Source organism: Kryptolebias marmoratus, linkage group LG17, assembly GCF_001649575.2.
Source record: "Kryptolebias marmoratus isolate JLee-2015 linkage group LG17, ASM164957v2, whole genome shotgun sequence".
Lineage (NCBI taxonomy): Eukaryota > Metazoa > Chordata > Actinopteri > Cyprinodontiformes > Rivulidae > Kryptolebias > Kryptolebias marmoratus.
The window spans coordinates 23,314,306-23,341,101 of record NC_051446.1 but is presented as its reverse complement, the minus strand read 5'-3'; the positions used below and the strand labels follow the sequence as shown (position 1 = coordinate 23,341,101).

At 42.4% G+C, this 26,796-nt stretch overlaps 1 protein-coding gene across 1 annotated transcript in view; it reads left to right on the top strand.

The window, feature by feature from the left end:
* The window catches only part of wnk4a (WNK lysine deficient protein kinase 4a), a 54,043-nt gene that overhangs the window by 8,082 nt on the left and 19,165 nt on the right, over positions 1-26,796 (top strand). Inside the window, 10 exon segments of the mRNA XM_017438318.3 lie at positions 9,976-10,148; positions 10,551-10,771; positions 12,899-13,056; positions 16,834-16,922; positions 17,037-17,256; positions 20,037-20,361; positions 22,447-22,580; positions 23,483-23,556; positions 24,612-24,747; positions 24,975-25,091. Of these exon segments, the coding sequence (XP_017293807.1) occupies positions 9,976-10,148; positions 10,551-10,771; positions 12,899-13,056; positions 16,834-16,922; positions 17,037-17,256; positions 20,037-20,361; positions 22,447-22,580; positions 23,483-23,556; positions 24,612-24,747; positions 24,975-25,091 (1,647 nt within the window).

Here is a 26,796-nt window from a genome sequence, read left to right as displayed (position 1 = left end):
ACTTTTTGTGAAATCTTTTAATCTGTTAGAGCTCGGATTGTCAGGAACGACTCTCAGCTACTACCACGCCGGATTTTAGCTCGTTATCTGTGGCGGCCATCTTGTTTTGGGTCGACTCCTGAAGGTGAGCGGTTGCAGACGTTCAGCTTCCTGAGAGTTTCGTCCAAACTCAGGTTACATTATCGCCCGCCACTGAAGTAAACAGTCTTTGCTGACACGTTGATGCCCGTTTTACTGCAATAAACTGGTTCTTAGTCTTAAAACCGCCTCTTTTTTTTAAAAGAAGCTGAAGATTCGTTCACCTTTATCTCACTTTTGGTCTTTAGAGGAAACATTTAACCTCTGAACTTTGGATAGTATCGTCTCTCTGGTGTCTGTGAAGCCATTTGTTCGGTGGAAACATGGTCGCCCTGCAGCTTCCTGAACGAGCTAATCGCTGTGGTTGGTGAGGGGGTGGTTACGTCTGGTCCTATCTGAACCGGCCGCATGTGTGTGTGTGTGTGTGAGGGAATAAATGTGCTCTAAGTTGCGAGTCCTGGGATGAATTGGCCAATATTTGCCTTCCAGGACAAACACTGTTATGTTTTCTCTGTCAACAAATTAAAAAAAGAAGATAAACTTGTGTTTTCCTCTCCACCTTCGAAGTAAACGAAGCCGTTTTAGTTCACGTTTATATTTTTCGGGGTCGGTTTCTAAACTTGGTTCTCACCTTTTTTCTTCTCCTCTCAGTTTTCGTCACACGCTCTCGTGTGGGTTCGTAAATGTTTCATGCTCCTCCCTTCGTGTGACACGGCCTCCACCTGAACGCTGTCGGCTCGTAGACTCTATCCGGTCCTGGTTGCCGCCGGCTCTCGATAGCACGGAGTAACACAATGCTGCTTCCCCTCCTGCAACCAAAAAATACAATCTGTACCCAGCAGATTTTTACAAGTTTGAGTTAGTCAAACGTTTACAGAAACAAAGAAATGATTCATTTTGTGGCGTAAATAAAACAACGATGCAACTCTTCCCTCAAAGCGGGGACTTTAGGTGAGGATTTTACTCCCTTTGACTTCAGAAACGTAATTAAAAAAAGCTTCCCGGCTGCCGACTCCTCTCCCAGCCCGGAGCCAGAACAAACTTTAAAAGGTTTTACTCTGAGCTCATTTCCTACAAAGCTCAACGTAACGTGCAAACTTAAAGTAACAGAGCCTCAGCTTTAGCGCTCAGATAAAATGAGATAAGATTTTCATTGTTTCTTTTACAACCTGGCAACCCAAAGTTGGGTTGAATGAACAAAGAGAACTGAAGCTAAAAGCAGCAAATGACTACAAGTAGTAAGTAGCTAGGTTAAAGCTAAATGTAAGCTAAATGTAACAAAAGGCTAGTAAGAGCTGAAAAGCAGAATGGTAGCTAAAAGCTAAAAGCAGCAGAAGAAGACAGAAACAGAGCCGGTATGATAATGCAGGTTTCAAAGAGAAGAAGAATCTCAGGTCATTATTAGGAAAGTATTTGTAAATAAAGTCAAATACTTTGAAAAGCATAAAAGTTACAAAAAGCCTCCAAAAGTTAGAGCACCCATCTCCTAAACGAGCTGAATGTTTTTGATGTATAAATAGCTAAAATAGCCCAAAGTCTGCAGAAAAAAATCAGATCACAAAACCAAACAGTTACATTAAAAAATGACATATTTGCTGCCATAGTGGTTGGAAGAGAGTGAGGTTATAAATGTCTAAATTAAATCTAATGATTGTTGATGTTATATCGATGATGTGACTGTTCTGGAGCAGAAGAAGAAAAGTTTGGATTCAAGGATCCAGAATAATCCATCACCTATAAGACGTGTTTCAGTCGGAGCAAAGCTGCTTTTAGAAAACTGTTTTGGCAGATTTTGTTTATAAGAAAGTAGTTTTATTTGTTACGTTCTCCTCTCGTTCCTGTAAAAAGTGTGCACGCAAGTCTGAAAGTGTTCACTTTTTTAAAAAACTGTAATTTAAAAAGGGTGGGAACGTTTTGCACCAATAGCCCAGAACAATTCCTGAAAAGGCCCTTTCAGATGGGTTTTATTTTTTTATTTTTTTCTGAAGGTTTTCAAGAAGCCAACAGTTGACATAATCCACCCGGAGGGGACGTGCCTTTAAATCAGATTTGTGTGCGTTGTCATGAACCTGCCGAGGCCTGAGCTGCGTAAACTGCAGCTTACAGTTATCTGAAACAACTTCAAATAATCAAAGCTGTGGAGTTTTTCAGCTCACATCAAGTGAAACTGCTGATTGAAACTGAAAGCATTTTTATAATTGGAGTTCAAGACTTTCTGTTCGTTCTTGTGATGATAAAAGCTGCTCCTAAAGCCTCCCAATTGAAGATTTGACCGAGATTAAATGTTTTTAGCTTTATTTTTTCATTAATTAGCAACAAAATGCCTCTCTGATCAGAAGGGTTTCCAGTCCTGAAGATGTTATGATTGTTACCAGATGAGGTTCAGGGGCGCACCGGTTTCTTTTGGTCCTTGATTATAACGGAACGTGACTGCTTGTTAAACACGGTTTTATTGATGGCTTTTAATCTAAAGCTGCTAATTATAGTTGTTGTTTATTTGCACAAGTGGAAGATCCTCATGTGACACGTGTTTGCTGATCGGTTTCAGACTCCCCCCGGCTCCACGAAGACGTTCAGCTTCTTATCGATCGGTGCTGCGGCAGAAAAACACCGGCTCGCGCAGCGAATGGCGCCGAGCGTTCCTCCTCCAAACCGTGTCCTTCAGGCCTCTTGTGATCCTGCTGCGGTTCACCGGGTTTCCTGAGCAGGACACGGTGTTTGTTCCTTTTATGCTCCTATCCTCAAATGCTCTTTGCAAGGATAAAACGCCCCCCCCCAACCCCCACCCCCCANCCCACCCAACCCCCCCTCATCTGTGTTTACTTTGACCTGAGACCGCTCAGACGCCAGCTGAAAGGTGTCCCGGGTCAAACTAATAGTCGAATTATTGCAGCAAAGCGACGTTGTTCTAGTTTGTGATCATTCCTGGGGGGGGAATCGCTGAAACATCAGATAACTCAGCAGTTTTAGCCTTTTTTTTAATATATTGTGGCGAATGTAACTATTATAAGGAACAGTTGTTTACACAAACTGTAACAATAAAAACTACAGCTAGAGATAAATAAGACGTGCTGTTATCAGTTTCTGTTATTGTGCAACTCGAAGCTTGGCTCGAAAGGATTATTGAGGAGGAGGAACTCGACGGGGGAGGAGGTCGGTGCTATAAATGCGCAGCAATTATAGGACACGGTTAAAGGTTTTAATGAGTTACTAAAAGCAAACAGCAGACAGGCTGAGACGTGTTAAAAATACCAACGTAAGCAGACAAAAAGAGCTCCCTGAGCTCGCCGACAGCGCTGTTTCAGCTGATGTAAATGTATAAATGGTCCGCCTTCAGAGAAAGTTCAAAATCTGTGAAAATTCAGCGTGATGTTGAGCGCTAAACGAGCTGAATTTGAGTTCTTAAAGCTAACATGAGTAGAACACCAGCTTAAAGATAAAAGAGGCAAAACACTGGCTGAAGATAGTGATATCAAACTAAAACTAACATAGCAGCTCAGAGTAGCAGAAAGTCAGCTAAAAGTAGGAAAAGACTAGATAAAGGTGTCAAAACACGAGCTAAAAGTATCAAAAAGGTGAAAAGCAAGCGAAAAGTTAACACAGAATAAAGTAAACATATCTAAATGGTAGCAAAAAAAACTAAAAATGGCTAAAGGCTAGCTAAAAGGGGCAAAATGCAAGCTAAAAGTAACATGCTAAAAGGCTAGCTACAAGCTCAAAGTTGGAGAATATTAGCTAAAACCTAAAGTAGTGAAAAGGAAAGTAAGAGCTAAAAGTAGCAGAAAGAAAGGTGGCAAACAGTAGCATAAGAAAACAAAAATGGAGCCAGTTTGTTGAAGCAGATTTCAGTTTCTATGGAGATTATATTTGTAAGTAAAGTTAAATATTTAGAAAAGTACAAAAGTAATAAAAAAAACTAAGTCCGACCACCCATCTCCAGGATGAGCCGAATGTTTTGCTGTAAGAACAAAGTCAGCAGAAGACGTCAGGTTGGAAACAATGTTGAGGAAAGTAAACAAAGAGCAGTAAAACTATATCGTAAATGCTGAGTCGGCTTCCACACAACAAACTAAATGATGCATACAGAACATTAGTGCTGCAGGTCGGGTCGGATTCTTGGAGCGGGAGCAGCAGCCGGAGCCTCGGTTTGACTCCTCAGGCCTTATGAGATTAATGGCTAACCTCCCTCTGCCCCGCTCCATTTACGGAGCTTGTCAGGTTTTTCTTGGAATGAGCACACTGCCGCCTCAGTTTTCACCTGCAAACATCTGAAGGCGACACTGTGCTTCGTGTAAGTGTTTATACACAGCATGTGTCAGTCATGGCAGGCATGTCAGCGCTGCAGCTGTGAGGTCACCCCCCCCCCCCCATCCTCCTCCTCCTCCTCCTCACCTCGATTCTGACCTCAATCCCAGCCGCTCGTCAGAGCTCGTGATTGACAGTCTGAGCGCTCTCGTGTCAATAAGAGGCCTCGGTGAACTCTGGTCTTCATCTCCTCCGCTCCGCCAACGTGTGTGACACTTGAGTTACGGCACTTTCAAAAATAAGTGGACGACAGGAAGAGGGGGGGAGGGAAAACCAGGTTTTTGGTTCCTGAAGGGCATCAAACACGAGCCGAGGCAGATGGTTGGATACGCAGCCTTTTACTGGATATTTATTATCTTTGTAACTGGATGGTTTACTTTACTCCACAAAAAAGCCCCCCCTTTTTTATTTATTTTTAAACAACAGCTCAAAACGGTGCAAAATTTAAAGAAAATGGTCACATTTGGCCAACTGTCTCATCATAAAGCCTTACGTTCCGCCTCCCCCAACAAAAACATGAATATATTGAATATTTCGGTCACATGAATACTAAAACTTGGTTTTATTTGTGTAAAATCTATTAAAACTATAGTATGTAGGGGTTAGGGTTACTGTTTATTAAATTAACCTTTTTTTTTTAAAGATTTACAAAATTAGAGGGAAGAAATGGACTAGAAGTGAGTGGGACAGAGCGGAGAGGGTGGAAATTATAATAATAAATGTGCGCTACGCTGTATAAATAAGGACACAATAAAAGGGATTTACTCCCAGTTACAGTAAATTCTTCTTATAATGATTCTGAAATAACAGTTAGTAAAAGTTATCTAAGGAAGCCAACAGATTGGGTCAAATCTTTTCCATCCCGAGCAGCACGGAGGCGACAGTGGGAAGGAAAGACTCCCTTTTAACAGGAAGAAACCTCCAGCAGAACCAGAACCAGAACCAGGACCGGGCGGCCATCTGCCTCGACTGGCTGAGGGTTTGAGTGGACAGGAAAGAGACAAACGCTGGAGGACAGGTCCAGGTGGAGTTTCTATGGGAAGAAAGACAAATAAAAACACAGTAGAGATCATAAAGACAGCAGCAGATCTAAGGGAACCCAAACCAACCCTAACTATAGGATTCATCAAAAAGGAAAATTTTAAGCCTGGTCTTAAAAGTAGACACCCTCATGGACAAAAAACTATTAGTTGGTTCCACAAGAGAGTCGCCTGATATCCTGTTTTACTTTTAGAGACTCTAGGAACCACAAGTAAACCTTCAGTCTGACAGCGAAGAGCTCAGTTTGAGAAATATGGAACAATGAGATCTTTAAAAAATGCCATTTGACTTTAAAGTCCAATCAGTCGGGACTATATTTTCCAAAATATATTACAAATGTTGATTTATTGGACACAGGCAATGCACAAGAGCAGTAATTTATAAGGAAACAGGACCAAATTAAGCCACTGGAAACACAAAAATACAAACACAGGTAGATAAAAAAAGTTTGTCTAATGTTGATTAAAAGAGCAATCATAAACAAACTGTATCATAATGATAAAATAAGCTTTAAACCATTCAGTTAAATTGTTATTTTTGCTCATTATTGTACAAATACTGTCAAAACTGGAGGAAATGTAAAGCTGTCCGACCCTTACTGCACATACCTGCAGGCTATAAGTAGCATGAAGGGAACAGCTTTTTTCTCTTGCCCTACTTTTTCACTATTTTTATTTTTTATTTTCCGTACAGATACCACATTCTGTCCACACTGACTGGTTGTTACACAAACCCCCGTCCAGGCGTTCTAAATCCGTGACACCAGAACTCTGTTCGTTCGGACGCCACCAGTGACTCCACCCCCTAACCAATCAGTGACCGACAGTGCTCCGACGTCGCATTTTCAGGCCAGTACGGCACGCTAGGAACCTCGACGGAGTTGGTCCTAAAAAGGGGGACGGTTCCATGAATCCTGGGTAATGGAAAAGGCGTGGAACCGTCCTGTACGCGCACTGGTGGAAAAGGGGCGTTTGTTTCTTCGGTTCCCTCCTCCTCCACCGTTTTCATCTTCTGCCACCGTTAGGTGAGGGCGGATGTCTGTTAGTGAAATATCATCTTTCAGTATCGAGATGGTCTTCAATCTCGGTGTTTACATCTGAAGACTGATACGTTCGGATTATTATTCCATGGAAACATTTGAGGCTTTGGATGATGTTTCTTTTTTTATGACGTCCAAATAAAGCAAGATTGGCATCCGAGGCGAGCTGAAGTATTATATTCTGATTATTCGTCGTTTGAAAAGCCTCCATTTCTGCTGTTAGTTATGGTTTGAATGTGTGTAATTTCAGCATCATATGACTGCATCACGATGTCGACAAACTGTTTCCTGTTTCCATCTGTGCTCAATCGTTTCAACGCTGATTCAGCATTCACGCTATTGTTTTTCTTTTTCTTTTTTGCAACCTATTTTAGCTGCTTGTCTCTGGAAACCTTCAGCTCCTTCGGGAGATGGCTGCTCTGCCTTCTGGAATCTCGAATAATTAACTTTATTTACAAATAAATACACGGAGAGCTCTTCAGTTCCTTGAAAAACATAGTTCTCTTTGCATACTTTCTCCATTATTGACTTCTTCTGCTACTTTTAGCCTTTAGCCTTTTGTTACTGTTAGCTTTTAGCTTTCCTTTTACTACTTTTAGCTTTTATCTAGCCATTTTCTAATCTTATTTAAAGCTATATAAAAGGGTTTTTTCTTTCTTGTTAGCATTTACTAGTTTTAGCTATCTTTTTTGCTACTTTTAGCTGACCTTAGCTTTGAGCTAACCTTTTGCTGCTTTTTGTTTTAGCTTACTTTGTGCTACTTTTAGCATCTAGTTGCTGTTTCATACTTTTAGCTTCTAGATGCTGTTTTTCTACTTTTAGATTCTAGCTGCTGTTTTTCTACTTTTAGCATCTAGCTGCTGTTTTTCTACTTTTAGCTTCTAGCTGCTATTTCGTACTTTTAGCTTCTAGCTGCTGTTTCGTACTTTTAGCTTCTAGCTGCTGTTTCGTACTTTTAGCTTCTAGCTGCTGTTTTTCTACTTTTAGCTTCTAGCTGCTGTTTCGTACTTTTAGCTTCTAGCTGCTGTTTTTCTACTTTTAGCTATCATTTCAGTTCTTCCATCTTTAGCTAGCAACCTGCTGCTTTTAACTTTCAGCTGTTCTGCCTCTTTTAGCTTCAACAACTCTCTGGAAAATGCATTTTGTCTCATTTTTTGATTATTTTTCGGTGAATTTCGGCTGATTTTGAAGATGTTCCGACTGAAGCTTCAGCTTTAGGAACACCGTTTCCCAGCGGTTGCCACAGCGAGGGTTTTTTTTGGTTTTTCCAGGAAGTTCTGATCTGGATGTTTTAGTAAGCCGTAGTGTTTTGTGGTTTTCCGAGTGCCAGGGCTTCCCGCTGGCAGGACTCCACGCCGCGGAGAATGCTCCGGCGCTCCGAGCTGCGAAATGTTGTAACTTCTTTGCGCCGGCGTCTGTCCGCAGGAGACAAAGCTCCCCACACAGGGGTCTGATGTTGTCGTGCTTAGATACACAAATATCCAGACGCACATCGGTGCCACAAACCCAGTGACTCACAGACGAGTAAACTGCTCACAGTCGTCGAGGTTTATGCCATGTTCGACGTGCTTCCTGTTTTTTTAAGGCGGATTGATCTATGGCAGCTGTAAACCTCAGTGTTCATAAATCAGACATCTAAATTTGTGTAAATTTATCACTTTTTTAAAAACCCTGCTACCATCATTACTTTTCACCGTTAACTTTAGATATTTAGTCTTTTTTTTGTTTGTTTTTGCTAATCATTCAGTTTTTCTGAGAAAGGTTCTCCATGTGAGGGAGAAGGTCTGCGTCGGCGTCATAAACTGATGTTGACCTAAATGTAATCCATGGGGTCAGAGGTCGCCTCTTTACGCAGAGAGCCTCGGGCTGGAGTTCCTGACGGGTGACTGACGCAGGTGAAAGGCGTTTTCCGTCACGGGATCTCGTTCTTTGGTTTGATTAGCATCGGTGTTGCTAAACATGCGAGGAAAGAGCAGAAAGGAAGGAGAACACGTAGCTAAAAGCTGATTGTAAGCACGAACATATGGAGACCTTCCTTCTTCTTTCTTCCCAAGAAATCTGTCAATGCTGGATTCATGGTCCCGGAGTCTCCCAGGCCGAGTTTCTCCACCAGAAGCTAAATCAGCTCATTCATCCTGCAGGAAGCACAAAAATGTCTTTGTTGGTCCGACTTGATTGGAGTTCAGTTTTACATGTTTGGAAATCTCTTCCATAAATTAGTCGCAGCTCCCCTTATTGGACCATAAATAAGGTTATAAATCTGAGTTGGAGGCGGAGTCGAGGAGATGGAGGAACTTCTGACGGGGAGCTCATTAGAGAAGTAGAGATGATTTATCAGATTGGTTTGGTTGTTTTTGTTTGCTGTGTTTGTAGCCGAGAGGAGCGGAGCATTTTAAACCTTCTAACCTACTTTTTTATGATTGACAACCCCCCCCCCCCCCACACACACACACACGCGCGTCAAGGTTCATGTGGTCACCAGCTGTGGAGCGTTCAAACGTTCGCTGATCGTTTCCTTTTACTCACACAGGTTTAAGAAAAGAAGTTTAACAAACTTCAGATCTGAAATAAACAACATTTTCTACAAAACTGCAGAAACCCGAGCGCCGAAAGACTTCGCTGAAAACTGCTAAAGACGTTTAAAGAAGCAGAGCACGAGCTAAAAGCTAATATTAGCAGCACAGTAGCTAAAACTAAATGCTGCAAAACTTTAGCTAAAAACTGAAGCAGCAGAATGGTAGGTAAAGCAGCAAACTAGAAACTAAAGTGGTGAAAGGGTACCTAAGAGCTAAAAATAGCAAAAGGCTAACTAAAAGCATCAAAAGGCTATAGAAGCTACAAGTAGCAAAGGCTAGCTAAAAGCTAAGGTTGAATGGTAACTACTAGCTAAAAAAAGCAGAATGGTGGGTAAAGTAGCAGAAAAGTAGCTAGATGCTGAAAGTAGCTAAAAACTGCAGAATGGTAGCTTAAAGCTAAATGTAAAAGGGATAGCTAAAAGGAGCAAAATACTGACTAAATGGTAAAAATAGCATAGTAGTAGCTGAAAGTGGAAAAAGCCTAGCTAAAGCCTGCAAATAGTTTGGTAAAAGTAGCAAAAAGCCAACTAATAGTAGTGAAAGGCTAGCTAAAAGCTAAAAGTATCAAAATGCTAGCTAAAAGCGAAGTAGCAGAACAATAGCTACAAGCTAAAAGTTTCAGAAGGCTATCTAGAAATTTAAAACTGTAAAGGTTTGCAAAAAGCTAAATGCAGCAAAAGGCTAGCTTACCACTAAAAGTAGCAGAACGGTAGCTAAAAGCTAAAAGTAGCAGAAGAAGACAAACATTGAGCCAGTTTGCTGAGAACAATTTTATGAAGAAATTGAAGAAATCTCCACGTGTTTCTAAGGAGAAAATATTTGTAAATTAAATTAAATATTTTAAAAAATATAAAATTACACAATCCAAAAACGAAACGGGGACTAACCCCGAGAAGATGTCATCATATTTAACGTTACATTTTCCTTTTCCTGCAGACGCGGAAGCTGACCAAAGCAGAGCGGCAGCGCTTCAGCGAGGAAGTGGAGATGTTAAAAGGCCTCCAGCACCCGAACATCGTACGCTTCCACGACTCCTGGAAGTCGACGATGAAGGGCCACAAGTGCATCATCCTCGTCACTGAGCTCATGACCTCCGGCACTCTGAAGACGTGAGTTTCGGCGCCGTTTTGCTCTCACTCCTCGGGTTTCGGATGGCAGACGCTTTAATGCCAAACAGGGTGTTCAATATCTTGTCTTCTGCTTTTAAAGTAGAGAAAAGTGGAGTAAAAAACGAAACCGGAGAGTCGTTTTACGTTTAAACTTCCTCTTCTTCGCTGCGTTGCGGTTTGTTTAGACCAGCGGTGTCCAGTCCTGGTCCTGGAGAGACACCATCCTGCAGGTTTTAGATGTTTCTCTGCTCTTCAGCAGGTCTTTGAGTTCTGCAGAAGCCTGTTAATCACTCATTCAGAGCAGAGAGACATCTAAAACCTGCAGGACAGCGGCCCTCCAGGACCAGGATTGGACACCCCTGGTTTAGACCGACGTGTTGAACTTCTCCTTCTGTCCTTCAGGTACCTGAAGAGGTTCAAGGAGATGAAGCTGAAGCTGCTGCAGCGCTGGAGCCGTCAGATCCTTAAGGGGCTTCACTTCCTGCACACGCGCACCCCTCCCATCATCCACCGCGACCTCAAGTGCGACAACATCTTTATCACCGGCCCCACCGGCTCCGTGAAGATCGGAGATCTGGGACTGGCCACCCTCAAAAGTGCCTCTTTTGCTAAAAGTGTCATAGGTAGGTAATATCTCACATCGAGGACACGTTTTCGACTTAAACGTTAGTTTATAATTACTGGAAACTCACACAAATGCTCCTTGCTTTACGTATTCAGCTTTTTTTTCTTACTGAAGAGACCAGAGAGGCCCTGTTTAACGTTGTGTAGGAAAAAAAAAGAAAAAGCCGATTACTCAAATGGCCTTTAATTTAGCTGGAAATCGCCTCAACCATCATGTGCGTTTATACGATGCCAGGCATGAGATGCGGCGTAATGACTCGTTGGTTCTTGCACTGAGTGGAAAATGAATTTAATCCAACAAGTTAGAATGAAACCCGTTATTGTCGACATTCAGAGGGAACGAGAAGAAAGATGTCTGACCAGCAGCATGTTTAAAGGCGTCGTACTCTGTAGTGTTCTGATCACTTGAAAGAAACGTCTTCTTCCTTTCAGAGCTTTTAATGTTTTATTTTTTAATGAGCCCGTCTCTAAGCCAGCAGTTTTTAAAGTTGGGGTCATGAAACACCAAGTGGTGCAGAAATCAGATTAACTTTTAAAATCATTACCGAACGCTTAACTGTTACAACGAGATAAAACGATTTGCTCATAAACGGATGAAAAATAATAATATCTGATGTGTTTTCTTTTTGTTAAATGAATAATAGTAATCTTTGTGGTCTTCAGCCAGCAAAAATCAGGATCACAAGTCTCTGCAGCTTTTATTTTTTTAAATTTATGTGCTTCTACTAAAAGAAAAGCAACATTTTAAGGAGATTGACAGTTTTGCAGCGGCAGCCATGTTTGTAAGCCTATGTGGAGCTGCTAATATACCCCAAAACATAAAGAGATTCTGTGAGTACAGATTCACAAACAATAAAGATATTCCAGATGATCTCAGCTAAACCTGATTGTTGTTAATTAGCAAGTAGCAACATGCTAACAGACTAGCAGCACCATGCTGTGGTAAAGATTTAGGCTAACCAGTTGTTAGCATCGAGATGTTTTATAACTAGAGACAGAACCAGAAGCTGGAAGTTGAAGCCACACGGGACGAGTGCCCCCTAGTGGCTGGCTGAAGTTCAGTTTTTAGGTCCCGCCCCTTCATGTAAACATTGTTTTATGTTTTTATTGTTCAATCTTTTCTTTTAGGTGTTGATTTTTGTTGATTCAAGCTGTTCTTACCTTCTTCCTTTTTGTTAAAATGTGTATTTTTTTATTATACATTTATTTTTAGTTATTTGAGGCTCAAACAGAAGCGTCATGTTCGTCTGTGATTGACAAGCTCTCAGCCTATTAGCGAGCTGGGAGGATATGGAGGCGGGACTTTTGCTACAGCGCAGCGTCCCGAGCGCGCAGACTCACAACCCGGCGGCGCCCAAAAATCTGACATTTTAGTTTTATCTTGGACAAGGGCAGGGAATGGAGTCACTTCGTCCATTTTTATTTACGTTGATGGTCTCAGCTAATCACAATTGTTGCTAATTAGCATGTAGCAACATGCTAACAGACTAGCACTAAAGATTTAAGCTAACTAGTTTGTAAACTGGGGGAAAAATATGTTTTTATCAAGAAACTTTGCCTAATTTGTGTGTGGACTTTTGTTTTTATTGCATAATTGATTTAGCACATAAAATTTAATTGCTCCAAATGATATATTACTTAGATGATTTTGTGTTTTAATGTTTGACGACTCTATAAGTGACACTCCGTACGAGGTTTATTTCATACCATAGAACATATTCAGCTCATTATTATGTTTGTTTTAATTTTACAGATTACTTAATGTGTTATTTTAATTTAAAAATAGCCTTTTTAAGCAACTGTCTGACACCAAAGCTGTGGAAAAACGTAGCAGCTGGTCATCAAAATGGCGTTTTCAGCAGTTGAATAGTCACATATTTTCTTCTATCTGACTTTTATATCGGTCACCTTATTCTGATTACATCAAATTGTGAAAATATGTTTATTTTGGACTATTAAATAGTTATTTACTTGTATATTTTAATACTACCAGTTGTCCATTCAGGTTTAGCTTGTTTTTTATAAATTAAAGTTAGATTTTAGTCCTCTGTGCGTTGTTTTACGGCGTCCTCCAGTCAGCGTTAATAACGAACTCAACTTTTTTTCGGGCCCGTAAACCCTGACAGGAACGCCCGAGTTCATGGCCCCAGAGATGTACGAGGAGAAGTACGACGAAGCCGTGGACGTCTACGCCTTGGGGATGTGCATCCTGGAGATGGCCACCTCGGAGTACCCGTATTATGAGTGCCAAAATGCCGCCCAGATCTACCGCAAAGTCACCAGTGTGAGTCGATGGGGGATGGGGCAGGGTTCGGCTTTTGTTAACGAGTTTCATGCAATTAGACGAAACGAGGCCGGATTATTTTATGTTCGCTGCTGAATGGTAATAACTGGAAAAAGTGGAGCCTGCGTTGAATTAAATTTCATTTTTTTATGTGAATGCTGATTCAACTTTCACACTCTTGTTTGTTTTTTTGTTTTTTTAATCTAATTACTTCTGCATACTTGGTGCTGTTTTAGGAACAGTTGTGATGATAATAATGACACCTAAAACCAGCTAAACCGGATATCAGAGCTTAAAATTGACGAGTAAATGATGTGTCTTTGTGTGCCGGGATCGTAGAGGACTCGTGTGACGCCAGGACTTTTAGTTTTTGAATTATTTAACTTTATTTACAAATATTTCCCCAACAAAAAAGGCATTAAGATCTCCTCAGTTCTTTCAGAAACATTGTTCTCTTTGGAATCTGCTTCAGTTTACTTCCTGGTATTGTTTTTCATGCAGCTTTAAGCTTTTAGCTTTTAGCTAGTCTTTGAATTATTTTAGCTTTTAGGAACAAATCTGCTGCTTTATCTTTTAGCTTGCTTTTTGCTACTTTTGACTTTTAGACAGCCTTTTGATACTTTTAGCTTTTAGCCTTTAGCCGTTAGCTAGCCTTTTGATAGTTTTAAGTACCAATCTTCTTCTTCTAGGTTTTGGCTGTCCTTTTGCCACTTTTAGCTAGCCTTTGGATACTTTTAGCTTTTAGGTACCAATCTGCTGCTTTACCTTTTAGCTAGCCTTTTCATACTTTTAGCTTTTAGACAGCCTTTTGCTACTTTTTCTTTTGTTTATCATGGTTCTGGTACTTTAAGCTTTTAGCCAGACTGTTTGTACTTTTAGCTAGCCTTTGGATACTTTTAGCTTTTAGGTACCAATCTGCTGCTTTAACTTTTAGCCAGCCTTTTGCTGCTTTTAGCTTTTAGCCTTTAGCCGTTAGCTAGCCTTTTGATACTTTTAGGTACCAATCCTCCTATAGGTTTTAGCCAGCCTTTTGATACTTTTAGCTTTCACCAGTATTTAGCTGAGTTTTTTAGCTAATGTTTAGCTTCCTCAGCGCTCAGCCGTCACACCAAGTAGCTGTTTAGTTTTTAGCTCTGCACGGAGTTTAGAGACACGTGATTCACTCGTTCATTTTCAGCTGAAACCTCCCGCCGAACTGGCTCTACGCATCGTTTATAAATCCGTCCCCGCGCCGTCACCGACCTCTCGACCTCGGCGTTTGTCAGTTTTCCCCTCTGAAAGCTTCGGAGAAAACCCGTTTAGTCACGCAACAAACATACAACAAATTATAATAATTTCTCTGCCCCGAGCCTGAAAGAGAAGCTTCATTCAGGACGAATTAGACTTTTAAAGAAAAACACGCAGGTAGGAGGCTTTCGGCTGCTGTTTCCTGTGTACTCAGTGAAGCAACGAGGCTGCAGATGACGGCAGAATTATAGGTTTTGGAAAAAGCGTCTCACTCTTTGCTTCACAGAGAGGGCTGTTTCTTTCCTGTGTCACAAACGCAAAGTAAACAGAGTCTGATGGAGGCTGGAGAGCGAGATGGCGACAATGCCAACAAGTTAAAGTGGCTCTGGCTTCATCACAAACACGAGCCGGCACATCAGAAGGTCCGAGTCTCTGTGCTTATATGAAATATGGATGGATGACAACATTAACCACCGTGTAATGAAGTTGCCGACTCCTGTTTGAAGGGATTTGCCGAAATAAAAGCTCGACAAGATTCTCGTTCAGGTTCTGCTCGAAAAAAAGGCGTCAGGTCCTCGAGCCGAAGGAGCCGAGGCGCAGGTGTGTGTGTGCGTGATGTGTTGGAAATGTTACCGAAAACATCCCGACCAGGCGAAATCAAATCTGGAGGAGAGGTGGAGCGCGAAAGGAGTCGCTCTGTGAAATCAGACTTTAACAGAGGCCTTTTTATCAGCCTTTTTTGGACGTTTCACTCCCTCGCTGCAGCTAAAAATCTTATTCTGGGTCAATAATTTACTGCTTCTTCTGAGGAGGCTTTGCTCCAGATGTTGGAACGCAGCTGCAGGGATGTGTCTCCTGTTTACACTAAAGGTCCGACGCTGATGCTGAACGATAAGGCCCGGTTTGACGTTCACATTCGTTTTTTTGTTTTGTTTAAAAGCGGTCGACTTTGGAGCTTCCTGTCCTTTGACAACAAATCTTTTCAGCACGGAGGCGCTTCTGCACACCGGGGGGCTTTTGAAAGTGTAAAATATGAATTAAACTAGTTGAAGAAGGACACTAATATTATTATAATAAGAAGAAATGTCACATCTTTCTGTCGGTATGACAGCAGCGTTTTTCTCTGGATCTTATCTGAACTCCGCTCCACAGGAAAGCAGCAGAGTCACTAATTAGATTTGGGTCAATTAAGAATTGATTCATTTCAAAGGTCGTTATTAAGACGCCGAAGCGAGCAGCTTAAAAAAAGAAACCGTGATTAAATTAAAACGAAGCTTTTCTTCTTGAGGTCTTCACGGTTCGTGTCTCCACGATGTAAAGACGCTTATTTAGCAAAAGAAATGATCATTCAGCTGTAGCTACGATAACTAAAACTGTGGTTAAAGCTGTAAGTAGCAACACGCTGAAGCTAAACGTATCGACACAGATGCTAAACAGCAGCCTAAATTAGCCTAGCAGGTCCTAACGTTAGCAACGCTGCTGCTAAAAGTCATAAGGCAGATGCTAAACTGAAATCGGCAAAACATACGCTAAAATTAGAAAAAATTGTAGCTAAAAGTGGCAGAGCAGCAGCTAAAAGCTAAAAGTGGCAGAATAGTAGCTAAAAGCTTAAAGTGGCAGAATGGTAGCTAAAAGTGGCAGAACCGTAGCTAAAAGCTAAAAGTAGCAGAGCAGCAGCTAAAAGCTAAAAGCAGCAGCTAAAAGTGGCAGAGCAGCAGCTAAAAGCTTAAAGTGGCAGAATGGTAGCTAAAAGCTAAAAGTGGCAGAGCGGCATTTAAAAGCTAAAAGTGGCAAAATAGCAGCTAAAAGCTAAAAGTGGCAGAACAGCAGCCAAAAGCTAAAAGTGACAGAACGGTAGCTAAAGGCTAATAGTAGCAGAACAGTAGCTAAAAGCTAAAAGTAGCATAGGAAGCAGATTTCAAAGAGAACAATGTTTTTGAAGGAATTGAAGAGATTTTTGTGTTTTTCTTTTATTCTGAAGAAAGTTAAATATTTTGAGAAGTATAAAAGTTATAAAAACTAAAAGTCCTATAAAACTGTTTAACATGGAAATAAAAGGTTTAATTTATGAATGTCTAAAATATCTCAAAGTACGGTTCAGTTTGGTAAACAATGCTGACTCAGCAGGTTGACATTATGTAACAATCAGTCCTTTAAAGACAAAAACACATTTTAAACTCGCTCACCAAAACAAAAGAGACATTTTCTTGTCTCTGTTTTTTGTCTCCTTTAAACAGGAAGTCAGGAATATCTTGGTGGTGATTAAAAAAAGCAGCAGATTCTGTGTCAGTGTTTAGATGTGGTAGAAAAACGCGGCCTTCAGCCTTCTGCTGAAAACAAATGATGTTTGGGTGTTTGACCAAACATTTCCCGGACGCTTCCGTATCTTCCGGCTGTACATCTCGGCTTTTCCCTGACTTATCTTTGTTTTTCCAGCGACTCTAACTCTGTTTTACCTTCATTCCTGTGGTAGTATTCAGGCAGATGTCAGTATTTTACGAACAGATGGAATGAAAGTTGTTGTTTTTCTTCGTTTTTGTGTCTTTAAAGGGCATTAAACCTGACAGTTTCTACAAAGTGAAAGTCCCAGAACTCAAAGAGATCATCGAGGGCTGCATCCGTATGAACAAAGACGAAAGGTTGGGGGAAAAAAATGCCAAAAAATCCAAATTTATTTCTCAAAGCTGAAGTTGTCTTTATAATTAGTTCAGAAAATAAGATGAATACGAAGTATGTGTTGGCTTTCGCTGCAGGTACACCATTCAGGACCTTCTGGATCACCCGTTCATCCAGGAGAACAACGGCGTGCACGTGGAGCTGGCGGAGGAGGACGACATGGTGAAGCCAGACCTGAAGCTGTGGCTGCGCATGGACGACATCAAGAAGCTCCACGGGAAGTACAAGGACAACAACGCCATCGAGTTCCTCTTCGAGCTCTACAAAGACGTGCCCGAGGAGGTGGCTCAGGAGATGGTAGGTGAACGGCTGAACGGGTGAACGGGTGAACGGCCGGGCTCGACCCAGTCTGCAGGCAGGCGTTCAGGAGGAAATTGAGTTATTGATTCCATATCGGAACAGATCCTGGAGACGCAGCTTGAGTCCTCACCATGCACGGTGACGCTTCTTATGGGTTTACTTTGACTCCTGATGGTTTTATCTCTATAGAACTAGATCCTGTTAGACATGGCCTAAAGTAAAGGTGAGTACTAAAGAGAAATAGCGGGAAAACCCTCGCTATATCGTGAACAGTGTGTTGCCACATGGTTACATATTAAATTAGACTACACCTGTTGAAACGTTTGCTTGAATCGGTTAAAGCACAGGTGTCAAACTCCCGTTCCTCGGGGGGCGCTCTCCTGCATGTTTTAGACGTGTTCTTGCTTTAAAACACCTGGTTTAAATGGATGACTTCTGGAGAACCTGAGGATTTGTCAGACCCTCCAGGATTTCGCGATGTTGCGATCGCAACTAAATGCAAAATCAAGCAAACCCCGCGAAATCTCAACTTTCCCGCAACTTTAACCCAATATTTATTGTTTCTAAAGTGATTTGCCACCGTTTCTACGGTCTAGTCTCTTCTTTGTGGGTTTGTGTAGTGGGGAACACAAAATAACCCCAAATAACTCAGGAAGAAGACACGTGACGTCACTTCCTGTTAACATCATAATGCCGGGAGCGTGCAGGAGCAGCGACCGAAGCCAAAATGTGCGCTAATGCTTCACATTTGCCCCCAAAGATTTCAGCAAACCAGTTTCCTCCCCAGCTGCAGGAGAGTGGGGGGGAAGCTGTTTTGCACGTCCTGCAGTGTAATCATGGAACATAAACGCATCGACAAACACTTTGTGTCTGCAAAACATGTGAGGAGAGCTGCAGACCAGGGACAATCCAGAAATGCTCATGAATGTCAGTTTAGAAGCAATCAAAGTTCTCAAATAAAGCACCTTTTGAGAATGTCAATGTTTGTTGGGAATTATCTTACAAAACTAGAAAGTATTTTTAGTTTAGATATTAAAAGTTATGGTTGTTTGTTGATTTTAGTAAAAACAAAATCGCAACTTTTCATCACAACTTTTGGGAAAATTCCCCACGAAATCAGGCATTTTAGCCTGTAACAATCACAAAAAATGCCCGTTTGGTGAGGAGGTGATTAAACCGTCTGAATCAGGTGTGTTGGAGCAGAAAAACCTCAAACTTCCAGGACAGCGGCCCTCGAGGCCTGGAGTCTGACACCCCTGGGTTAAAGCCATCTCCGGCTACACGTAGGCTGGCGCCACGTGAGGCGGTGCTGCTCCCTCTGGAATGGGCGGAGCTTAGGATCTATATGAGTTGACACTTCCTTTGTTCGGGGCTTCTGTTTGTTTCTGCAGAAAGAAGTCTAACTCTCTGCCTTATTAGAACAAATAGTTAAACTCTAGTTCTTTTGTGGCGTCGTCCTTAAAGGGTAAATTGTCTGAGTTCTCCCGCCCCCTGGGGTAAAAGGACCGGAAGTGAGCCGTGGGTGGTCCGTCGGCGAAAATGCTCTGAAGAAAAGGCCCTTTTGTTAAAAAAAATAAATCAGCATGTTTCCCTGAATATAATTAGTTTCTGTTTCAGGCTTCGTCCCAGTGAGCATTTTGGTTAAAAACACAAATAACAGAAATTAGCATTTTCTGTGCGGATCCTGAGGACTGAATGACTCTGCAGAAATTTGTTAAAAAAGCTAAAAATAAACTGTTAAAGTCAAAACGAGCAGAACGGAGCTAAAGCTAGCCAAACCGTAGCTAGACAGTAGCTAAAAGCTAAAATAAGAGGACAAAATAGAGCAAATATGCTAAAGGATTTTTAAAGAAGCGACGTTTTTGAGGGAACTAAAGAGATGTCAGTGTAATTTATTTGTAAATAAAGTGAAATAAAATACGAGCCGAACATTTCGATATATGACTGGTTGAAGAACGCGGAGCGAAGGAAGAAACTATAAACAGGAGAACGATGGTTTGTTCTGCTCTTCGTCTTGATGGTACGTTAAATAAATGACATCTTGGGTGATGTTTTCAGCTAACAGTAAACCTAAATATGAAAAAATAACTCAGCATTTTCAAATATTGCCTCTTTTCAGCTTACAGCTCTGATGGACAGAAGTTAAAATCAGGGTTACTCTCTTGGATTTTAGCATTTTTTGCAGGTTTAACGTGGCGTCTAAATAAAGTTGGGAGGGGCTAAACTGCTTGGGAGGAGATATTCACGACTTAAAAGACTCAGATCTGAAGTTAAAGCTTTCGGGTGAACATTAGATCTTTATTTCTTGCTCAGACTTGTAGAACATCTCCACATAATCATGCTTCTGTTTGTGATTTATCGTGAAATGTGCGAGGAGAGCACGTTGCAGCGTATGTGTCAAGGTCGCGGCTCAACATTTAATCATCGCCGGCTGGAAATGTGAGAGGGCATCTCAGGAAACGTCTTTAATAAGACCATTCCTCGTAGAGGTCACTTTTAATGAAACCGCGGCTGTTTGCGTCTTTGTGGGAGATTTCATCAAGATCAAATTTGGAATCAGCAGGGGACATCTAGTCCGGCCAATCGGATGTAATCTGACTAAGTGTTGAGAGGCCGGTTCTCACAGGAGGCAGCTCGAGGTTCTGAAATGACTGAAAGATGCAGCCCGTGTGTGTTGTTACTGCTTGTCTGATCAGCTCAGCAGGCCTGCAGAAACGTTCTCCACCCAGACGCCTAGTTAACGGACACCGACCTCTCTGCCGTGCTGTTTTTTGCAGGTCGTGCTCGGCTTCGTGTACGAGGCAGACTTTAAAATCGTGGCCAAGGCCATACGGGACCGAGTGACGGCCATCAAGAGGCAGAGGGAGAAGCTGAAGAGGAAGCTGGAAGAAGAGCCGGAGTCTCAGCCACCGTCGCCCAGAGTCAACGATGCCGCCGCAGCCGAGTCGCCCACCCCGGCCCTGCCACCTCTGGCTTCCGTGTCGTCCCTCGTCACCAGTTCTGCGGACTCCGGCGTCAGCTCCAGCTACCCCGCAGAGCCAGAGGAGCCCGAGGCGGACCAGCACTTCCACGTCCGCTACAACAGCCTGTCGTCTGCTAACTGTGAGCTTCCTAACGTTGCACCTTAGGCCGAGGAATGTGCTCGGGCTGAGACACACTTTCAGTTCGGAAATGAAATGTTCAGATTTCACCGGATCCACGAGAGTCACTGAAGACTGAACCAGAGTTAACATAAAAACACTTCACATCAGTCTTGGGGGGGTTGGACTGGTGGTAAACACATACCCCAGTTACACTCACAGCCATGTCACACCAAGGCTGTGGGAAATAAGGGTGCTCAGGGTGCTGCAATGCTACCAGAGAAAAAAACATATCCAAACACAGCTTAAGAAAAAATGTATAAATATGTTTAAAAAACTAGTTTTACTCGTACTTCATTTGTTTAAAGTCCAATGAGGCAGTGGCTCAGGAGGTAAGGGTTTGTCCTGTAACCGGAGGGTTGCCGGTTCGAGCCCCCGCTCCGTCAGTCTCCGCTGTTGTGTCCTCGTACAATGTAGCTTACCACCATCAGTGTGAAGTGCTTTGGTGTCCTTTTTTTATTTATAAACCAGCGCCCCCATGTCTGGTTGTCGCACATTGAGCTGTTCAACGTGGCAACAAACAGGACTTCAGCAGGATAGTCTTGTTTTGACCTTAACACGGTTCAGATGAGTTTAGCTGCATACACGAGATGGTAGAGTGGTGGAACAGTGGCATAGTGGTTAGAGCTGTTACCTCACAGCAAGAAGGTTGCAGGATCTCTTCCTGGGGCTTTTCTGGTTGGGGTTACTTGTTCTCCCTGCGCTCACGTGGGTTTACTCCGGGTTCCTCCAGACCAAAAACATGCATGTTAGGTTCACTGATGACTCTAAAATCATCCCTAGGTGTGAGAGCGTGAATGGTTGTTTGTCTCGTTTGTCTCAATGTGTCCCTGTGATGGACACGCGACCTGTCCAGGGTGTCCCCCGCCTCTCGCACAGCGACTGCTGGGGACAGGAACCAGCTCCCTGTGACCCAAAATGGAGAAGCGGGTAAAGAAAATGGATGGATGGATGGATGGATGGACGAGATCGGTTATATCATCGTCAGAGCAAAGACTTGAACCTGGAAACCTCCACCGTGGTAAAACAGCGTGCTGACGGCTGTTTTACGTGATGTAACATCGGCGCTATATTCAGTTCGCCAAGACTTTCCTGTGATTAACAACAGCGGGTTCAATCAGCTTTAAAACAATCAGAACAAAATTCAAACTGAAGAGAAACTCGCTGGTAATTATTAATTAATAAAAACCAACAAGACAAACATTTTTATTGATGAATAGTTCGTTAAAACTTTAGGTTGAACAAAACAAAACAAGTCCAAATATTTCCCAAAGTTTCCAGTTTAATTACCTTTAATCAGCAGGCAGCTGGGTGGACTTTTTGTTGTTTTTAACCCCGATGTATTCGGGTAAAACTGTAAGTTTGCTGCTTGTTTTGGGTCACGTCAGGAGGAGGTCCTGCAGAGAAATGGGGTCCAGACCACCTTCAGAGGGTCCAAGAGAAAATGTTTCATTTCAGATTTGTTTTGCTTTCAGACAGCAGGGTTTAAAAAAATCCAATTTGGAATAAAAGTCCTTGATTTTGATGTTAAAGTAGAGTTTGCTCTTTTTTTATTTTAGAATCTTGTACTTTGCACTTGGATAATTATAAATAATATTTTCACCTCTAAGTTTTATATAAATACTGAAGCAGCCTGATTTGCTCACAGTAAAAAGAAGCATTTAATTGTGTTTAACAAAGTCAGCGTGCATAAAACGGAAGTTTCTTATAAAGTTTATGGATTTACTGTAGAAGTTGTCCCACCGAGCAGAAGACTGATGTCTCAGTGTCCATCAGAGAGACATGGAAATGTGATACTGTGGATAACTGAATTATTCAGGCCCTGTAGGTCCTGTCTCATGGTCTGCGCGAGGATTGTGCTGTAGTTACAGAATATTTCTCAGGGTTTTTTTTTAACAGCCAGGATGTTTCGGTGACACTCCAGATCGATGTCTCCGTTCAGGGATGTGCGTACAGATCGAGTTTAAACGTTGCTGAGTTTTTTTTATTTTTTATTTTCCCCCAGGTCACAGCTGGTTGATAGTTTGTGTGCCTTTTGTTGAAACAGCTGACTGTGAGACGGACGGCGACCAGAGTTCCTCTGGACTTCAGGACCCGCTGGAGGCCGGCAGCTTTAACTCCCCCGCGACGCCTCTGAACGCCGTAAACGGTCACCCCATTCCAGCCCTGCGCTTCCCTTCGGTGAGCCGGTTATCAATGAGGGGGTGGAGGGGAGTGTGTCTGTCTGTTAGCAAAATATCTCATGAACCAGAGGATGGATTTCAATGAAACTTTCTAAATTTAATCATCGGATGTACATTTAAAACTCATTAACCTTTGGAGCCAACATGATTCAAGATGTCTGCCACAGCCAAGTGACCGTGAAAAACACAAAAAGTTTTAGAGATATTGAGCTAAAATTTGGTCTTACGGCTCTCTAAAATTATCTGTTGGTGTCAAATCTGTTTGTCTGTTAGCAAAATATCTCATGAAGCACTGGATGGATTTCATTAAAACTCCCAGGAAGTAATCATTATTTACATCTAACTTTTAGGGTCAAACCAGTTCAAGATGGCTGCCACGGTTCAGCAACCTCAGCCAAACTCAGTCAGTTTTACAGATTTGGTGTGGTAGTAGCTGAGGGTCATTGTTAAAACATACTCCAAGCACTGACAGCTATTTTAATCTGGTCTCACATAAAGTTTTGACCAAAACAGCTTCAACTCTGTTCCTCCTCATAAGAAAGAACGTTAGACCTTTAATTAGTTTATTAATTGATGCTTTAAAACTGATTTATTCATCTGCAAAGAAATAAATTACTTTTCATTGAAGTTTCACTCGAGTTAGATTACAGAATAAGTAATTTCTAGTTGAAGTTTGGAAAATATCTGTGGTCTGCAGCCGTGTTGTAAATATACGTAGCCTGTTGTTACATGACAGGGTGCTCATGTTGTTATTTAAAAGTCAGGATATGAGATAATTAGATCAATGAGTAAATGAGTAAAACTCGTGTTTAAAGTGTAAAGATTTGACCCGAGTGGAGCTGTTTTAGTCCCAGGATAATTTGAGGTTTACCTAACCGTGCCTCTCGTTTATGGCCACAGAGTATCGCCGTTCTGAGCAACACAGAGCCCGGACATTCAGGACCTGCGAGCGGCTTCAGCTCACCTGTGGACAGGTAAAAAAAGCTGCTCTTTTTCCCGCTCCTCTCCTTGTTTTGTGGCTCTGTGCAGCTGAAACAAAAAGCTCGGGGCACCCAGCAAACCCGGCTGTGTTTTGGTTGCAGCGAGGCAGAAAGGACCCTCGCAGCTCGGATGTCGCGCAGATCCTGCTCTCAGTGTTGGTGGGACGTTAGCGAGAGACGCTTTGCTCTCAGTGGTGGACGAGAAAATTATACCCGTGTGTGTGTGTGTGTGTGTGTGTGTGTTGAGCGTGTTTACGAAGTGGGACTTGAATTTTTATTCTCCATCGCCATGAAAGGCGGCCATCATTGTAATTTCCTGTCTGTGAGTTCGGTTGTCTGTCAGGGAAATATCTAATAAACAACTGGAAGGTTTTTTTTTTATGAAACTCTGAAATTTGTGGAGTCAGACTAATTCAAGATGGCCGTGACAGCTAATCGACCTTGAAAATGGCTTCCAGATGAACATAATGTTGTCTTTAAGGCAGCGGGTGATATGCATTCCTTCAAAGATGCTTTTATTATCATATTAATTTCATCTGTTTCGCTAACTTTAGCTTTTAGCTGCCATTCTGCTGCTTCTTAAATTTCCAGCTCAGTTCTCTATCTCAGCATCAACGCTGCGTTTTCGCAGAAAATGCATTTCCTGTTTATTTTCCGTGTACTTTCCAGGTGAGAACAGGCTTTTCTTTGAACTGAAGTCTGTTGTGTGTGTGTGTGTGTGTGTGTGGACGCTGCCAAGCAGTCGGCTGTAAATGTTTGCAGCCTTTCGTTGGGGAGGTGGACGGCTTCTGTAACCGCAGTGATCTTAAAAAGACCCAGGAGATTGAATTACTGTTTATAAAACACCCTGAACGCTCCTCCAGTTCCCTGAAATCCTAAATGATGACCTCCAGGTTCTTATGGACTCTGAACTGTGGCGTGGAGGTGGCGAGGAGGTGGCGAGGAGGTGGCGAGGCGGGCGATACGCGCTGAACGTTTCACTTTAGTCCCAAACGGGCGAGCCGATGTTTAAAATGCTAAAATCTGTGTTTTCGTCCTGCGTTTTGCAGCTACGCCTCCGACGTGACTTCGGGTCTGAGCGACGGCTACGAGGGCCTGTCGGAGAAGAGCGAGAAGTCGGCCGCCAAGCGGAACGCCGCCAAGCTGTTCAGGAGGAGGGCGCGCTCCAGGCTTCGCATCACAGGGGTACAATAAATCAGATCACACATATTAACAAATAAATGAGCCTGGATCAGAGTAATTAATTAGCAGAGGCATTTATTTTATGGCTTTGTGGTCCCGCTCCACCCTGGCTGTGTGACGCCATCAGGGCTGACAGAGCGGGACTCTCTGCGGGTTTCTGCTGAGACGAGCCTCGTGTTTACGCCGTTATCGGTGACGCCCTCCCTCCGGTTTTATTTTTGTCTCCGTAGCTCTCCGACAAAGTGGACCGGGTGGTCGAGTGTCAGCTGCAGACGCACAACGACAAGATGGTGACCTTCAAGTTCGACCTGGACGGAGACAACCCAGAGGACATCGCTGCTGTCATGGTGAGCCCAGCTGAGATAAACATTCACCAGAACCTGTAATTTACATCATCAGTTATCTCTGCTGAGCTGCGATGTGTTTACCTTTGCAGTTCGGAAATAAAATTGATCCAATATGGATAAAAATGGGACTATAGTTGATATAATAATAATATAATAATAATAATTTTCTGTTTTATTTTTAGCCACAAAAGCTCATTTATGTGACATCAAAACTCCAATGTTTCTGCCCATCTCATTTGTCTGTAGCGTTAGCAAAATATCCCCCGAACCAGTGCAGGAATTTCAATGAAACTCCCAGAAAATGATCACTGGGTGCACATCTACAACCGATTAACGACTGGAGTCGACCCCATTCAAGATGGCCGCCACAGCAAAGCACGAAAAACAGGGAGAACAGATGCTGAGCTAGATTTCGGGGTGGTAGTAGCTGAGAGTCATCCCCGACACGTAATTCAAGCTTACAGACAAAATATCTCACGAGCTAGTGGGCGGAGCTTAATGAAACTTTAAGAAAGTGACCGTTTGATGCGCAACTTTTGGAGTCGACCCAATTTAAGATGGCCGCCACGAAGAACTGATCGATGTGGTAGTAGCTGAGAGTCATTCTCAACACATCGGTGGGCCTTTAAATATGAAACTGAATTAAATGAGATGTCAGATGTATTTTCTTTTAACCCTCTCAAGGGAGACGTTGCAGATTTGCAACAGCGAACTGCAGATAACTAATTACTCCACATTCATATTTTATAAGCCTTATTTTACTCAGATGATAATTTCCCCAAATATCTGATTTTTCCTCTTACTAAAACTTAATTTGAGCCTGAGAGGGTTAATTTCCTTTTTTATTTATTTGTTTGCTCTCAGCTGGTTTTCATTTTTTTGTTCGTTTGTGCCTCAAAAGCCAGGAAATAAAGGTTTCAATGACACTTCTTTTAAGACTGTTTGAAAATTCTGAACTTTAGAAGATTTTTACTGAGGATTTAAAATAATGTAAAAATGTAAATACAAGTTTTAAGAGTTAAAACTTCCTAAAATCTTCAGCTCTTTGCTCAGAAGTCAACAAATAAATGGTCTGTGTTAGAATGATGTCTCTCTGCTCCGACATGAATCATCCTGATCCAGTTTTTTTTTCTTTCAGTCATAACTCTGCCTGATATTTTATCTAAGTGTCACGGAAATCTGTGACGCAAGTAATCATCCCTCCTTCCTGCGAGCGCTTTTATTAGAGCCGAGCTTAATTAAACGGGCTGCGCGCTCTGTATGCGATGCAGCCGCAGGACATTTTGTTCGCCGAACGTGTCGTTTCCCTGACTCCAAAACACAGTGGGCTTTTGTTTACCTCGTCCTGGCGCAGCAGGGGGAAAGCCTGGCATCGCGACAGCCACGCAGTTCTTCTCAGTACTGGACTTTAAACGAGCTGAAATGTTCCACGCTGTTTGAGAAAACGCCTCAGAAACAGCAGGAAAAAACAAAAAACAGTCCTGATGTCACGCGAAAAGACAGAAATGAGAAGATATTCTAAATGTAAAGTTGTGTTTTTAGCTGTTACCATGAAGGAAAAACAAGTTTAATCAGTGCACTAACTGAGGGAACCACCAATCCGGAGGCACCCGATGTCCACGCCATGTTGTCTCAGGAACTTGGGGTGGATCTCGTCCACCTCGTAGCCCTCGGGGTGGATCTCGTCCACCTCGTAGCCCTCAGG